We start from the raw sequence: 16,310 nt of genomic DNA, 5'->3' as shown, positions 1-16,310 counted from the left end.
GAAAAATTGATAATCGATTGATTAGAATTTCCGTATATATACGTAAAAAATATGCAAAGAATTTTATAAAAAATATATATATTAAAAAAAATGGATCAGTCATAAAGTATGTGACCAAATGTATTTTATTTCGACAACAACGACGACAATGTTCATGGCTATTTCATTCATTCAATTCATTCATATTCTATCTGTTGTGTTGTATACACAGTTGATTGTATTGATCCACACACACACCGGCCACCTTTATTGTTGTTTGCATAAAATATAGTAGTAGTAGTAGTAGTGGTCTTAATTATGAAACAACATATGTGGATTCTCCGGCACACTCAACTTTATTTTTTTTCTGTATTTATCTCGTTTCTTTTAATAATTCCTTTGCTCCTTTTCATCATTTGCGTTTACTCATCATAATAAACGTATATATATGTATATATATGTGTGTGATGGATTTAAAAAGAGGGTGCTAACTGTGTTACATTCGTCAATGCTTTTGATCTCTTCTGGAATATAGAAGACAGACAGACAGACATCAATGTATTGCATTGTGCGTGTGTGTGTTTGTGTTTGTTTGTGTGTATTTTTTTTTATAATATATAAAAAATACACATAGATTTTTTTTGATCAAAACGCGAAAATATTTTTTTTTTTGCTTTTGTTTCTCATCCAGATATCCAATTTGAATCAATTTCTATATCCATTGTTTCATAAATAACAGAATAAAAAATTTTCATAATTTGATTCATATGAGTATTTTTTTTCTATAATTATACAATACAAAAAGCCACGATTTATCGACGACAACAACGACAATATCATCATCATCAAATTATTATCTCTTTTTTTTAAGTTTATTGAAAATTTTTAATTCACATTTTTTCACAATATTCTTGTGTCGATTATATTCTGTTGATGATGATTATGTTCATGTTTGAAAAAAAACGATAAAATTCTTTCAGATTGAAAAATGAAATGATTTAAATAAATTAATATATCTTGAAGCCGCTATATCCTTGTTCAATCGTCAAAACTTTCTTTGATATAAATTCAAATCATTTTTGTTTCAAATTCTTGAGACCGATTTTATTGAACGATCGTTTCAGCATTTTGTTTGTTCTTTACATATATAGTATAGCAATAAATCAATATAATAATAATAATCTCAACACTTGAAGAACATGATTGCCGCTTCAAATTTTGTTGCCAATCAACCAATGCACAACGGTACTACAATGGTGAATAATAACAATAATAATAATAATCTATCTACAACATCTTCATCGAATACAACAACAACAACATCGAATAATAATAATGATAATATTAGTTTCAATGAAAACGTAACGATTCAAACAAATTATAATTCACAATTAATGGAGAATAATGATAATTATGTAAATAATATGAATCATCATAATAATAATCATCATATTGATGATGATAATTTAAATGAAGATGATGATAAGAATATTAATAATGATAATATTGATGATAATAATCTACAACAAAATGAAGAATCTGTTGATATAACCATTAGTAATGTTGTAACGAATTTTAATGTTCGTTGCCATCTAAATCTACGACAATTAGCCACAAGAGGATCGAATGTTGTCTATAGAAGAGAACGATCGGTATGATGTGATCAATGAATACAAATTTTTTCTTTATAAATTTCAATTTTTTTTACTATTGATTATTATATAGATTGTTTTAATGAAATTAAGACATCCATTAATAACGGCCAATATTTGGTCATCGGGTAAGATAACTTGTACAGGAGCGACTACAGAAGAATCGGCAAAATGTGCTTCAAGAAAAGTTGCACGAACTTTACAAAAATTAGGTTATCCAGTCAAATTTCGTAATTATAGAATTGTAAATGTTCTTGGCGCTTGTCGTCTACCATTTGGTATTAAAATTCATGAATTTAGTGATTCACATAGGCCTATAGCAAGGTAAATATTTTTTTAATTTTTTTTTTTTTTTTTTTTTTGATTATAAAATGTGGATATTTTCTATTAATTTATCCATTTTGATATAGTTATGAACCCGAATTACATCCGGGTGCTACATATCGTATAAAAGAATTGAAAGCTGTTTTGACTATATTTCAAACGGGATCAATTACGATAACAGCACCAAGTATCCCAAATGTGCAATTAGCCGTTGAAAAAATCTATCCATTGGTATATGAATATCGAAAACCGAAACCAGTACAGCATACTCAATCAAAATTACTTTATTCAAAACATAATCAAACATTAAATCATAATCATTGTCAACAACAACAACCACAATCACAAAATCATCATACTTATAATTCTTTCAAACACAATAATAATTTAATTGATAATGTTGATGATGAAGAAGAAGATGTCGATGCTGTCGTTTATTGTCGAGATGAAATTATACCGACCGAAAATTACGATGATGATAATAATTCTGATTAAGTTTAAATTCTTAATTTCTTTTTTTTCGATTATTTTTTTTTCTCTTTCCATTTTTTTTTTCAAATATCAATTATATATTTGTCACAAATTGTTCATCTTGTCGAATTACATACATACATACACTTTATTTCATCTATTTCACTAATACATCACATCATCACGTTCTTCTTATTTATAAATACAGCAAACAAAAACATCGGGTCTTCAAAAAGAATCTCTTTTTTTTTGATAAAATTTCAATTCTTTTTTTTTTCTTTCCTTGATTCTGTGATATATATTCTTAAAATTCAATTGATTAATTTGATGATTGGTTTCGAACGAATGTGAATGATGATGATGTTGATGATTTGTATGATATAAAAAGAATTGAAATTATAAGAAAATAAAGAATAAGCAAAGTTTGATTTTTTTCATTATTATTTTTTTTAATTAATAATCATTTCACATCATTTAAAGACATCAAGATAATCACGAGCACGCACACAATACACACACACACACACAGAAATAATTTCAATTCTATTATTTAAAAAAAAAATCATTATGTTTTTGTAAAATAAAATCTTGGCTGTTGCACTGGAATGATCAATTGTGATTGATAAATGTTACATTTTGAATTTAAAAGAAAGAAAGAAAAAAAAAGAATGAATTAACATTTAAAGAAAAGCAATTGTATCTAGACTAGATATGAATGAATGAATATTCAACAACAATATATATGGATTTTTACCACTGATGATCAATAGAATTCATTTCAATTTTTACCAGTAGCTTGAGCTCCACCACCACCACCACCTTGACGTGGATAGAATTCTGCCAAAGTATCAGCCGGAATACGTTTGAGCATTTCTTTTGGAAAGATTCGTAGTAATTTCCATCCAATGTCCAAAGATTCAAATACGGTTCGATTTTCATAGCTACCTTGTGTAATGAATGTTTTTTCAAATTTGCTTAAAAATTCCAGATACAATAAATCTTCTGCAGTCAATGCTTCTTCACCAACTACAGCTTTCATAGCTTGAACATCTTTACCGATAGCATAACATGCATATAATTGGTTGGACACATCAGCGTGGTCTTTTCTTGTCATTCCTTCACCAATGGCCGATTTCATCAAACGACTAAGCGATGGAAGTACATTGATCGGAGGATATACTTGTCGATTGGACAATTGACGATCAACATAGATTTGGCCTTCGGTAATATATCCGGTAAGATCGGGAATAGGATGGGTTATATCATCGTTTGGCATGGTTAAAATTGGAATCTGAGTGATTGAACCGTTTCGTCCTTCAACACGACCAGCACGTTCATAAATGGTAGCCAAATCAGTGTACATGTATCCGGGAAAACCACGGCGACCAGGAACCTCTTCACGGGCAGCTGATACTTCACGCAAAGCTTCAGCATATGAGGACATGTCAGTCAAAATGACTAATACGTGTTTCTCACATTGATAAGCCAAAAATTCGGCAGTAGTCAAAGCTAATCGAGGAGTGATAATACGTTCAATTGTTGGATCATTGGCAAGGTTCAAAAACAAGCAGACATTTTCCATGGAACCATTCTCTTCGAAATCCTGTTTGAAAAACCGAGCCGTTTCCATGTTGACACCCATAGCAGCAAAAACGATGGCAAAATTATCATCTGATTCTCGTCCTCGTCCGTCCAATTTGACCAAACCACCTTGACGACAAATCTGGGCAGCGATTTCATTATGAGGCAAGCCAGCAGCTGAAAAGATTGGAATTTTTTGGCCACGAGCAATAGAATTCATGACATCGATTGCTGAAATTCCAGTTTGAATCATTTCTTCCGGATAAATACGAGATTCTGGATTAATTGGTTGACCTTCAATATCAAGGTAGTCCTCGGCTAATACAGGGGGGCCATTATCGATTGGTTTACCTGAACCATTGAACACTCGTCCTAACATGTCTTCGGAAACAGGTGTACGTAAGATATCGCCTAAATTCATATAAGAAAATCAGTTCAATCAGTTGATAAATGTTGTTTCAGAATAAAAACCTGTGAATTCACAAACGGTATGTTTGGCATCAATTCCGGATGTTCCTTCGAACACTTGAACAACAGCTTTGGATCCGCTAACTTCAAGAACTTGTCCAGTACGTACCGTACCATCGTTAAGAGTTAAATGTACAATTTCAGCAAATTTTGGAAATTTAACATCATCTAAAACAACTAGCGGACCATTTACACCAGTCACTGTTTTATAAGTTAATCGTGGCTGTGAAATGTAATTACGAGTAACAGCCATCGCATGAGTGCGATTTGCAGCGTTTGGATTTAGCCATTCATTGACAGTCATTTTGTTTCAGATTCTTCGATAGAATAATTTTAACGAAATAAATAATTATTGCTTTTCAGATCAAAAGAAATGCAAAATAAAGAAATGGAATGGTAAAAAAAAAAATTTTTTTGCTCAATATGATGGATAATAAATGGATTTACGCCTACAATGACGTCTGCTCAGTCTCAAGCAAAAAAAAAAAATTAAATCCATTGAAGACTTTTCCATGCAAATAGGACGTACACTATTTATGCGATATATCGATGCATTGTAAATTGTCATTTTAATTTTATCGTCAATCTTTCAAATTCTTGTAATTATCAATCGATATAAAAATAATAATAATGTCCGTTTTAGCATTGGCCATTGTCAACAATCATAATACACCTGTTCTAATACGAACACGAAATGAAGATTCTGTAGATATATTATTCAAATTACATTCATCATTGGATGTTGTTGAAGAGAAACAAAATACTCGTGAACCATTCTTGGGTATTCTATCTCAAAGTGATAGCTATAAAATCTATGGCCTTTGTTCAGCAACCAATAGTAAAATTTTATTAATGGTCAATAATACATCTATTCGTGATAATGAAGCACGTGCTATATTGAAAACTATTCATAATATTTATGTTGATGTGACCACATCGAATCCATTCTATGTACATGGACAACCAATTCATTCTCAGTAAGAATTTTAATTGAAAATTGAAAATTATTTTAAAGTTTATTTTATTATACTCCTTTATTATTATTATAGACATTTGATACGAAAAATTGACGAAATTTTTGGTTAATAAAATAATTTATCATATATGTAATTCCTAATCATTTCATCCATAAATTTAAAAATAATTAAATTAAGGCTAAATTTCATTGGCTTTTTATTTAAAAAATAATATTTAATGTCATTGATCATCATGTAATTAGAATTCAATGTATTCATCATCATCAATTATCATTGTGAAAAAAAAGGCACAAATGTTCGTTCAAGGTTCGTTGTACTTGCCCAGTGCCTGGTCGGTATTATATATTAGTTTTATCAAAGATACAAAAAAAAAAATACCCATTTATAATCATCATCATCGTAACCGAATATATACAAGGATGGGCAAAATTAAGTGTGTGTGTGTGTGTGCGTATTATACATACAACATCTATAAGTCGATAGATTGTAATCATTCGATATATGAAAAAAAATAAGAATATATACAAGAGTGAAAAAAAGCCTTCAATATTTGATTGCAATATGATGATATTTCCTGTCCAGGTTTTTCATTTTTTTTTTTTTCATCATTATTTCAATGTGCATATAAAGGCCAATATACAAAAAATTGGTGAGAGACAGCAAAAAAAAAAAAAAAAAAAAAAGCAGCCACACCGGTGTTAAAGGAACGCTAGTGCTGCCTCCAAACTATCATTATTATCAACAACTGTTAACACAGTCAATGACAATGATATAACCACTATAATGAATGATGATGATGATGATGATGAGCGAACGAACGATCAACTTTACGTTGTAAATAAAAGCCAGCCCACAATTCTCCTCATCAACTACATCATCATCATCATCATCATCATTTTTATTTTATTTGCTGCGCGTTCGCCATTTATTTGCCAACGCCACCACTAAAATATATTGTTGTTCCATTATATATTTCTTAAATATACAACATACATACACATTCTCTTATTGCTCACTCTCTTTGTCTATTTTCATTCTTAATATTAAAAAAAAAAAATCTCTGTGTGTTTTTTTTGCTCGACGACGAAAAAAATAACCGATCGAATCATCATCTTCATCATCATCGTCATAATCGTCAACAAAAAAAAAACTAAAAATTAAATTTTCAACTAATTTTGTTTCGGCTTTGTTTTTTTTGTCATCGGGATCAAAAAAAAAAAAAAAAAAGAAGATCCGAAGCATTTAAATAAAACAAAAATTAACAAAATTTCATTCAATGAAAAATTTGTTGTTGTTTTTTTTACATATATAAATTTCAATTCAATCCATAGATATATTATTAGTGTGTATGTAAAAGCAACAACCATTTCTCATCCCATTTATATTGTGATTTGGATTGTTTTTTCTGGTTATTATTTTAATTGTTGTTGTTTTTTTTTTGTTATATTGACGTCGTAGTTTTGTCAGTGAGCAAAAAAAAGACTTGTTCGAAAATTATTAAGATTGTTCATTGATATAGTGTTCATTTTTTTTAATTGAAATACGTTTAACTGAAAACCTGGTCATCGAATATTTAAAAAAAAAGATACTGAACTGATTCTTGAGTCATAATTCAGATCACGATTTTTCTTCTACATTCTCATTTTTCAGTTTAAATTTCGAAAATTCTACTCAACACAACGGACAACCAGCGAGTATTGGAGGGTCAAGCTTCTCGATGCTCGGGAGGAAAGGACGATGTTCAGCGTCCTAGCACTCATTCTACGACATCATCATATGGCCGTAATAACAGTGGCTCGCTTTTAATTCGTAGATTGGCTCCTCCGAGTAATACCAGAGATGCATGCGATAACCCTCAAATCGTCTATAAAGTTCGTGGGTAAGTTTTGTAAAAAAATCTATCCATCTATCTACCTATTTTAAATATGAAAAAATAATTCATCACTTTTGTCCGATAATAGAATTTTGAATAAAATAACTCCAGAAAAATTCGACAAGCTAAGCCAAGAGCTTCTTGATCTTGGCCTCGAATCTGAAGATGTGCTTACTCGCGTTCTTTTGTTAATCTTCAACAAAGCACTTGATGATTACAAATATAGTTGTATGTACGCAAAGTTATGTAAAGTTATCAATGATAATGTTTCAAAATACTATGAACAAAACTACAACAAAAACGTATGTATTTTTCATTATTATTCAAATTTTTATATTGAATCTGATTTTTTGATTACATAAAATTTGTACTATATATAGGTTTTCAAGATATTATTGCTGAAAAAGTGTAAAGAAGAATATGAAAATCGTTGCAATGCATTTGAACAATTTGAAAATCAAAATGGACCACTTAGTGTCGATGATGAAGAGAAACGATCATTGGCAAAGCAAAAAATGCTTTGCAACATCAAATTTATTTGCGAACTTGGTAAACAACAATTGTTACCAAAAAATATTTTGCATGATTGCATTAAACAATTATTGTCGAGGGCAAAGAATCAAAGCTTTGCTGATAAAATGCAAGATCTCGAATGTTTATGTGAGATAATGAAAAATATTGGCCACTTACTTGAAACGAATGAAAAAGCAAGCGTTTTGTTGGATCAATATTTTGATCGTATGAATACGTACTCGAAAAGTAGTGAAATCAATTCACGGATCAAGTTCATGCTGCTTGATGTTATTGACTTGAGAAAGAATAATGTAGGTTACATATCTCTATAATTTAATTTTTTAAAAAAAATATTCTTTTTTTCAGTGGATTCCTCGACAAAAGGATGTTCTTCATAGCAGTATATCGGAAAAGGTGCCTGAAAAGGATAACAATGGATTGCTTTCACCTTATGGTACGCTCTATCATATGCATCATTTGAGACATGGCCCTTTCATGAATCAAGGAAGGGTTGATGACATGTTTTCACCAATGCCAATTGGTCCAATTTATCTTGGTACCGGCCCTGGAGCTATTAATGACCATAATTTTGGTTCATGGAATAATCCACGACGGCCGAATTATAATCAGAAAAACAATGTCCCTTATTCATCCGGAAATAATTATCCCCCACAATCAGCATCAATGAATATGATGATGAAACGAGATAATCAACCAAACTATCGTCCAAATTATCCACAACATAACAATAGTGGTAATAATAATGCAAACAATTACAATATGGCAAACAATGCCAACAACCAAAACAATGCAATTAATGGATCGAATATGATGAATAATCCTCGTGAAACGCCGGTAAATTTGCCACCACGTTTCCAGAAACAAATGAAACAAACTCAGAATTTGCCATTTATGAAAGCACAGCATCCCCAACAACAAAATAACAATGATGATCATCGTATGATGCCAATGATGAAGCCACCGATGATCAACGACAACAACAATCGACAAGCATTTAATCGAAATCCTCCTAATCCATTTCAAAAGCCTAATAATAGTTTCAGTAAATTCATGAATCCAACCAAATTGAATGGAAAAGATTTGGCAAACGATGTTAATCAAATGCGACTAGATGATACAAATATGCCGAATAGTGGTAATAGTGGCAGCAGTGATGACACCTGTAGTAAAGATGAACCTGTTAACTTATTTTTCGAGATCGAAAAACTACTTTCTGAATATTATAATAGCGAAAAATCTGAGCCAATTATTCAGTTTTTGAAAACAACTAGTGCTAATTTCGATGAGATTCTTTTATCAATCATGCGAATCAGCATTGGCAAATCGGAAAAGGAACGAGAACTAACCAATCAATTGTTGAACAAAATTAAGTCCGATCAAGTGGTCAATGATCAGATATTTTTATCATCATTGAAGAATTTGTTCTCAAAGATAAACGAATTGGAAGTGGAAACCCCTCGTGCTCGTTCATATGTAGCTGCCTATATTGCCAATGCTATAACTGAAAATGTGATCATTTTGAAAGAAATTGGCGACCTGTTGGATGGCGGTCAACATTATCCGTTGTTTCCATTGATATTGCAAAATCTACACAAAGCAAAAGGTCAATCATGGTTGTTTGATATATTTTCTGAATCGAAAATAAATCTAATGCAAATGGTGCCCGAACCAGATCGTAACAAGGAACGTATGGCGGATATTCTTGAAGATAGAAACTTGACATTTTTATATCCAATGTTGCGTATTGAATCGGATATAACTAAACAGATTACTAGCGATTGTTCACCCAGTTCCCTCTACCGTTGGCTTAAAGACAACGTTAATACAACGCTGCAAAATAGTACGGAATTCATTTCGGTTGTCTTTTCAACCCTGTTGAAGCACATTATTGCCAAGCATAACAATCCGGATAATCCATTTGTTTTTACATCAGCATTGTTTGTTCAACAAGAAAACGAATTGAAAAAATATTGTCAAGTTTTGCAAAAATTTTTATCTGGCAAACATGATCTTCAATTGGTGGTACTTTATTCATTGCAAACATATTGTCATGATCATAATTTTCCTAAAGGATTGATTGAAAAATGGTTCAACATGCTATATGAACAGGAAATTGTCGATGACGAAGTATTCTTCAAATGGCGTGAAGATATTAATGAAGAATATCCTGGAAAAGGTAAAGCATTGTTTCAGGTGAATAAATGGCTTATCTGGCTTGAAGAAGATGATGATGAAGAAGAAGAAGAGTAAATTCAATATAATTAATGATGATGACTATGACAAATAAAATATTACCGACAATGATCTTGAAGAGGATTAGATCATCAATCGGTTCTGAAAAAAAAATTTGTATTCGTTATAATTACCACAACAACAAAACAAACAATATCCTGATTCTCTAAGTGATGTTTGAAACAAATCGAAAATTGTATTTTATAATTTTAATTAATTATGATGATGATGATAATTAAAATCGTTTAATTAAAATGAAAAATTTGAATGAAAATATATAATAAATTGATTATATTTGAAACTTTAATTTTCGCTACCATTAGATGACGCCACCATTCACCTGTTCGCATATTGCCCTTTTGCGTTTGGCTGTGTGTGGATATGTATGTTGTCTGCCGTTCTTCATTTGGCCACAATTTTTTTCGGATTGCCAAGTTTCTTGATTTTTTTCTGTTAATTTCTATGTGTGTGTGTGTGTGTGTGCATTGAAAAAAATGGGGAAAAAAGTCTATGTAAGCCACGCATTTTACGGACACTTTTCCATCCCCTGCCTTACTGTTGCTGTACAAAATTTGCCATTTTTTCCCGCTAGGATTTTTTTCAATGTGTAGTTCGATTTTTTCGTTTCTGGCTTTGATATATTTTGATTATTTGAATTTATGAAAAAAAAATGTTTAAATATACCAAAATTTATTCATATTCATTGAGTAAGTGGTCTAATTAATATTTATTTTATCATTTTGAATTGATTTCGAATAATATTAAAAAATTTCAGTTAATCGTGCCTCCCGGTTAGTTACCTTTAAACAATCGACAACTAGATTGTTCAAACCACAAATTGAATCGAAATTGAATCCACAATCATCATTGTTTGATTTCAATGTTATACGATGTTCAACATCGTTATGTTCAAATAATATCTTCAATAATAATAATTGCTCATCCAATTGGTAATTTAAAATTTATTTTTTGTTGATATTCACCATTTCAAATATTTCAATGATTTAGTGAAACAAACGCCTTGTTATTCCAATTGAACAACAAGAATCGACGAACATTTCATGTTTCGGCCAGATACTGTAAGTGTGAAATTCGTTTTAATAATGTAAAATTCATTTTAATAATGAATTCTATTTCAATTTAAAGATAATGAAATACGTGATGTTGTTGTTCCTGCATTGGCCGAATCTCTAAGCGAAGGAGATATTCGTTGGATGAAAGCTGTCGGAGATCAAGTTAACGAGGATGAGGTTGTGGCCGAAGTTGAAACTGATAAGGTTTTTTTCCATATTTGTTTTAAATGACATGAAACTTAAATGTTTTAATTAAAAAAAAACAGACTTCAGTGCCAATTCATTCACCCGTTGCTGGTGTAATTGAAGAAATTCTAGCGGAAGATGGTTCAACTGTTCAACCGGGTAAAGTGGTACTTCGTATTCGTGTTGGAGCTAGTGGTGACGGTGGTGCTACTGCTCCTAAATCAACCGAAACTCCTAAATCTGAGCCAACACCTGAATCATCATCTCCATCACCACCACCACCACCACCTTCAACTCCAACTCCAGAACCTAGCTCCGGACCCATTTCAAGCACACCTGTTTCTGATGTAAAATCCACTACACAAACTATGGCTAGTCCCTCTGCCGAAGCTTCCGTTGGATCATCACGAAAAGAAACTCGAGTCAAAATGAATCGTATGCGTCAAAGGATTGCTCAGCGTCTCAAAGATGCTCAAAATACATATGCAATGTTGACGACTTTCAATGAGATTGATATGAGGTATAAGCAATTTGAAATTTGTCAATTTAATTAATTTGTTCAATTATTTCGCAGCAATATAATGGAGATGCGAAATCGTCATAAAGATACTTTTCAAAAGAAACACAATTTGAAATTGGGTTTTATGTCGGCTTTCATTAAGGCATCGGCATTTGCATTACAAGATCAACCAGTTGTGAATGCCGTCATTGAAGGAAACGAAACTGTTTATCGTGAATATATCGATATTAGCGTTGCTGTGGCTACTCCAAAAGGTTTAGTTGTGCCGGTGCTCCGTAATGTTGAAAAGATGAATTATGCCCAAATCGAAAGAGCTATAAGTGAAGTGGGTGAAAAAGCAAGAAATAATCAATTAGCCATTGAAGATATGGATGGTGGTACGTTCACCATTAGCAATGGTGGTGTATTTGGATCTATGTTTGGCACTCCAATCATCAATCCACCTCAATCGGCCATTCTTGGAATGCACGCAATTATCGATAGACCAGTAGTTATTGATAAAAAGGTACTGCTTTTAAAATGATCACCACTTCTTAATAATTTACATTTTTTTTTACAATGACACAGATCGAAATTCGACCGATGATGTATGTTTGTTTAACTTATGATCATCGATTGATAGATGGCAGAGAAGCGGTTACTTTCTTACGAAAAATCAAAGCTGCCGTCGAAGATCCAAGAGTATTGTTACTTGACATATAATAAAACCATGTAACAATCATCTCTCATTTGTCAAATGTGGATTATAACAAACAAAGAAACATATTATAATATATAAATAATTATTACAATGATAATATATCAAACAAACTAGTTCAGAGATAATAATTACATGGAGTTTTTATCATTAAGAGATGAGAAGAATGGCAAAAATTATAGATAAAAAAATTAATTTATGCTTAAGTAAATTGTTGACAAACAAATATAAGTCAAAAAGTATACAATATTAGCAGAATTGTTATGTTCTTGTTGCCGTTGTTTGGGCCAATGATGATGATGATGATGATGATGGAGATGATGATTGTTGTAGTTGTTGTTGTTGTTGTTGTTGTTGTCCACGTTTTTTTGCAATACGTAAACATTTTGAACAATTATTTTTATCATATTTTTCATCATAACATTTGATATGGAAAACACTTTTACATTTATCACAACGTTTCGTGGAATCAGTATCAAATGGATAAAGTATTTCGGAATTTTTGCAAATCTCACAATAGAATCCTTTTAGTTTACATAGATTACAGCCAGCAATATGTTTCTTTGCAAATGTAATCACTTGTCGTAGTGTTGTGGCTAGAACATTATTGTATATCTATATGAGATAGATGAACAAATTATTTCATGTAAACAATTAATTAGAACAAAAAAACAATAGACATACTTGTTGCAGATCGTTAATTGAATACAGGTGTATATGTTCAAATAAATGTTCGCGAGGCCAGACTAATTTACGCATCTTCAACGCTATATGTTCTTGACATGTGAACAGATATGCATGTAAAAAGAATAGTTGTGTACGTAAATTTAGAATCTCTTTCATCTCCGGTATGGCTGCATAAAGATTTGGGCTAAGAATTTTTAGATCAAAAATAGGCTCATTCTCGATCACCATTAGACGATTTTTGTTCTGTTTAGCGACAGGAAATTTTTTAAAACACCAATTGTAGATTATTTGTGCCGGTACCAATGATTCTTCGCAACCATGACAATCAATACAGTAAAGATGGCCATCTAAACGACATAGCATACATTTTCCGTAAATCATTCCGATCGGACGGCTACAATGATGGCATTTATAATCCTGTTCATCTAATCCATGTTCATGTGATAGTTTGCTTGATTGTTCGAAAAATTTCTTATTTTCCGTATCATCATTGCCAATCAAATTTTTCGGTATAATTTCGAAATCATTTTCCGATAATGAAGTGCCTAAAGTACAATCTGTATTATTGGCATTTGTCAAGATTGAGTTTTTAATTTCGGAAATATCTGGAGTACTGGACAATACTGCACGTGTTGAATAGCTTTCAAGAAGTGCATTGTAACTTTCATCAAGTATCATCGGTTGTGTGCTCCAGCCAGATCTCATGGAAAGCGAATTGCCAGCATATAAATCGTTACGTTCATTTTGAAACATATCATCATTTTGTACATTGATTTGTGGTATTTCCTCTTCATCATTTTGTTGAATTTTTCGAATCGGTATATCGATAGTGTCGGAATTCTTTATTACCATTTGATTATTAACTAACGATGATTGAGCGATTCTGTCTGATTCGAATCCATCTTCCGTTGGTTCATCGCTTTCAAATGATGATTCTGCCAAGTTACTATTAATTATCGCATTTTCCTTAATATTCAGTGATTTGTTTTTTCTTTTATTCGGTTTCTGTTGAATCATTATTATATTAGTATTATTATTACAAATAAAACTATGATTCCATTCATACTTACATCGATTTTATTATCACTAATCAAATGTATAGCATCCAAAGCTGTTGCCACCATAAATGAATCTTCATTCTGAATCATTACACCAAGATAATCCAAAGTTCTAGATGACCAAATGTTTAGGGTGACGTTATCAGCATTAAGATGAAAAATATAAGGATCTAATTCAGATAATAAGTTTTTCATCATATCTGTGTGTTGTGAATCACGAAGATATGCTGATGAACGATAGAATGAATTCAGACAGGATGAATCACAAATTAGACTATCCAAATAGCTACGTAGTAAACATTCATTAAGAGAAAGACGAATCCAGGCACGACAACGTCCAACATCAGTTGATATCTGTGTCAATCGTTTTAAATGTTTTGATTCTTCATTGTGTGATAAAATCTTTATTATAGGCCAGAAATCTAAACAGAACAAATTTTTTGGTCGTGATTTTGCACTAAAAACATTTGAAACGGTTGTTGATAATTTTTCTTTAAGGCCATGTAAAAGTACTGCTTCGATTAGATCACAAAATAGCATCACGGTAGGTGTTTCGGTTATATATCTATTTTCAATATTTATATCATCAGCTGATGGATGATTTATGTTTCGATTTTCTCCCATGATTTGATTGATCACTTTATCTAGTTCAATGGTCAGATTTGATTTGATATAAACATCATGGGCATAATTTTCGACGGTGGATAAACCGGATGCAAATTTTATAATAGAATCCATTGAATTAAGAATTTGATTAAGAATAATTTACAATATATATATATTTGTTTATAAAATAAGAGTAGCAATGGGGTTCATAATAATATCGTATCACACAATAACAATAACATACACAATAAGAAATTTTGCAGCAACAATATCAATTTGACAATGTGTCGATCATTTGCTCATCCTCAATGTTTATATCCATAGCTGTCTGCAATGAGAAAGGATTTGTTGAATCCATCGTGAATGGAGCGCATATATTTTGATGATGCATAGCTCAAATAGATTGCTGATGAAATAAATTATTATATATTGTCCTGTCATCTATTGACGGCGTTTGAATTCTTTTATACATATCCGTGAAAAACAAACAAAAATTCAACAAAAAAAAAAAAAAATAAAAATTATTGGCTTCCGAAATTCAATTTCAATTTATTTAGAATATATTTAACGATTCAAAGGAAAAAATCGAACATTGAATGGAAAAAAAAATGAATGGCCTTGTTGTTCATTATCAATTACATTTGAACAATCGATAGCGTATGTATTTGACATTTTTTTTTCTCTTTCTCTTATATTTTGGAATTCAATTGCCTTATGATCAATCCGAATAACTAATTGTCTGTCTTTTGCTATCTTTCTATACATCGATTTTTTTTTTATTATTGAGCTTGAACATTCATTCAATGTTGTTTTGCGCGTTAGTGGTAGCAAATAACTAAAAAAAAAATCCAAACACAGGACATTTTCATTCACTATTAAATGAGTAAATGAAACGGTGTCATCACATTTATTTTAGATCGTTTCGTTTGTTATTCGTTATCGAGTGTGCAACATCAGCATGTATTTGTCATTGGTGGTCGAATATTATAGATCGATAATTGAGATGAGTCCATTATGGTTTCATCATCAATTGATAGATTCGTTATTCGAATTTTCAACTGTGATGTAAACTACTATAGAAGTTTGTTTTTTTTTCTTGGAAAGAAAAGAATTTGTGGGGAGAAAAATGAATCCAATTTTTGTATCGAAAGTCTCGACAGGATAGCAAAAAAAAAAATGAACGTGAGAGGAAAATTCTTTCTCAGAAGATTCTTTATGTATACGACGCCTAGTAGCGATCATCATCATCATTGAAAATAATACTAATATAACAACAACAATAATAATAATAATAATGGTGACTTTTCTTTCTTATCGGTGTGTATGGTATGGTATGTATGTTTTGGGTGAAATTGGTCGGCCAATTCTCTACTAATAATAATAAAAAAAAAC

The 16,310-nt window shown here is 31.1% G+C and overlaps 6 protein-coding genes across 7 annotated transcripts; 4 read left to right on the top strand and 2 right to left on the bottom strand.

The window, feature by feature from the left end:
* Positions 1–410: 410 nt before the first annotated feature.
* LOC124498653 (uncharacterized) lies at positions 411–2,854 on the top strand. The gene is made up of 4 exons (XM_075728727.1): positions 411–573; positions 719–1,631; positions 1,705–1,955; positions 2,042–2,854. Exons 2-4 carry the CDS (start codon positions 1,179–1,181, stop codon positions 2,448–2,450), a joined length of 1,113 nt encoding a protein of 370 aa, XP_075584842.1. The 5' UTR covers positions 411–573; positions 719–1,178; the 3' UTR covers positions 2,451–2,854.
* Vha55 (V-type proton ATPase subunit Vha55) lies at positions 2,855–4,966 on the bottom strand. Its single transcript, XM_047053991.2, has 2 exons — positions 4,479–4,966; positions 2,855–4,418 (listed from the first exon to the last, which is right to left on the bottom strand). Exons 1-2 carry the CDS (start codon positions 4,777–4,779, stop codon positions 3,205–3,207), a joined length of 1,515 nt encoding a protein of 504 aa, XP_046909947.1. The 5' UTR covers positions 4,780–4,966; the 3' UTR covers positions 2,855–3,204.
* Positions 4,967–5,027: 61 nt separating this feature from the next.
* On the top strand, positions 5,028–5,679 carry LOC124491397 (trafficking protein particle complex subunit 2-like protein). Its single transcript, XM_047054032.2, has 2 exons — positions 5,028–5,452; positions 5,525–5,679. Exons 1-2 carry the CDS (start codon positions 5,106–5,108, stop codon positions 5,559–5,561), a joined length of 384 nt encoding a protein of 127 aa, XP_046909988.1. The 5' UTR covers positions 5,028–5,105; the 3' UTR covers positions 5,562–5,679.
* A 361-nt stretch (positions 5,680–6,040) lies between these two features.
* Positions 6,041–10,353, top strand: NAT1 (N-acetyltransferase 1). Its single transcript, XM_047053970.2, has 4 exons — positions 6,041–7,331; positions 7,414–7,627; positions 7,706–8,149; positions 8,205–10,353. The coding sequence occupies exons 2-4, from the start codon at positions 7,556–7,558 to the stop codon at positions 10,107–10,109; spliced, it is 2,421 nt and encodes an 806-aa protein (XP_046909926.2). The 5' UTR covers positions 6,041–7,331; positions 7,414–7,555; the 3' UTR covers positions 10,110–10,353.
* Positions 10,354–10,501: 148 nt separating this feature from the next.
* Positions 10,502–12,793, top strand: LOC124491371 (dihydrolipoyllysine-residue succinyltransferase component of 2-oxoglutarate dehydrogenase complex, mitochondrial). 2 transcript variants are annotated; one of them, XM_075728726.1, is made up of 8 exons: positions 10,502–10,571; positions 10,703–10,798; positions 10,867–11,041; positions 11,100–11,170; positions 11,238–11,368; positions 11,431–11,870; positions 11,925–12,375; positions 12,438–12,793. In XM_075728726.1, exons 2-8 carry the CDS (start codon positions 10,762–10,764, stop codon positions 12,570–12,572), a joined length of 1,440 nt encoding a protein of 479 aa, XP_075584841.1. In that variant the 5' UTR covers positions 10,502–10,571; positions 10,703–10,761; the 3' UTR covers positions 12,573–12,793. The 2 variants fall into 2 exon arrangements, with proteins under 2 accessions (XP_075584841.1, XP_075584840.1); XM_075728725.1 differs by lacking the exon at positions 10,502–10,571 and having other exon boundaries at positions 10,685–10,798.
* LOC124491350 (uncharacterized) lies at positions 12,596–15,510 on the bottom strand. Its single transcript, XM_047053980.2, has 3 exons — positions 14,325–15,510; positions 13,252–14,259; positions 12,596–13,182 (listed from the first exon to the last, which is right to left on the bottom strand). The coding sequence occupies exons 1-3, from the start codon at positions 15,048–15,050 to the stop codon at positions 12,829–12,831; spliced, it is 2,088 nt and encodes a 695-aa protein (XP_046909936.2). The 5' UTR covers positions 15,051–15,510; the 3' UTR covers positions 12,596–12,828.
* Positions 15,511–16,310: the final 800 nt, after the last annotated feature.

The sequence above is a fragment of the Dermatophagoides farinae genome, chromosome 2 (assembly GCF_024713945.1).
Source record: "Dermatophagoides farinae isolate YC_2012a chromosome 2, ASM2471394v1, whole genome shotgun sequence".
NCBI classification, from domain to species: domain Eukaryota; kingdom Metazoa; phylum Arthropoda; class Arachnida; order Sarcoptiformes; family Pyroglyphidae; genus Dermatophagoides; species Dermatophagoides farinae.
This window is presented reverse-complemented; position numbering and strand designations above follow the sequence as displayed.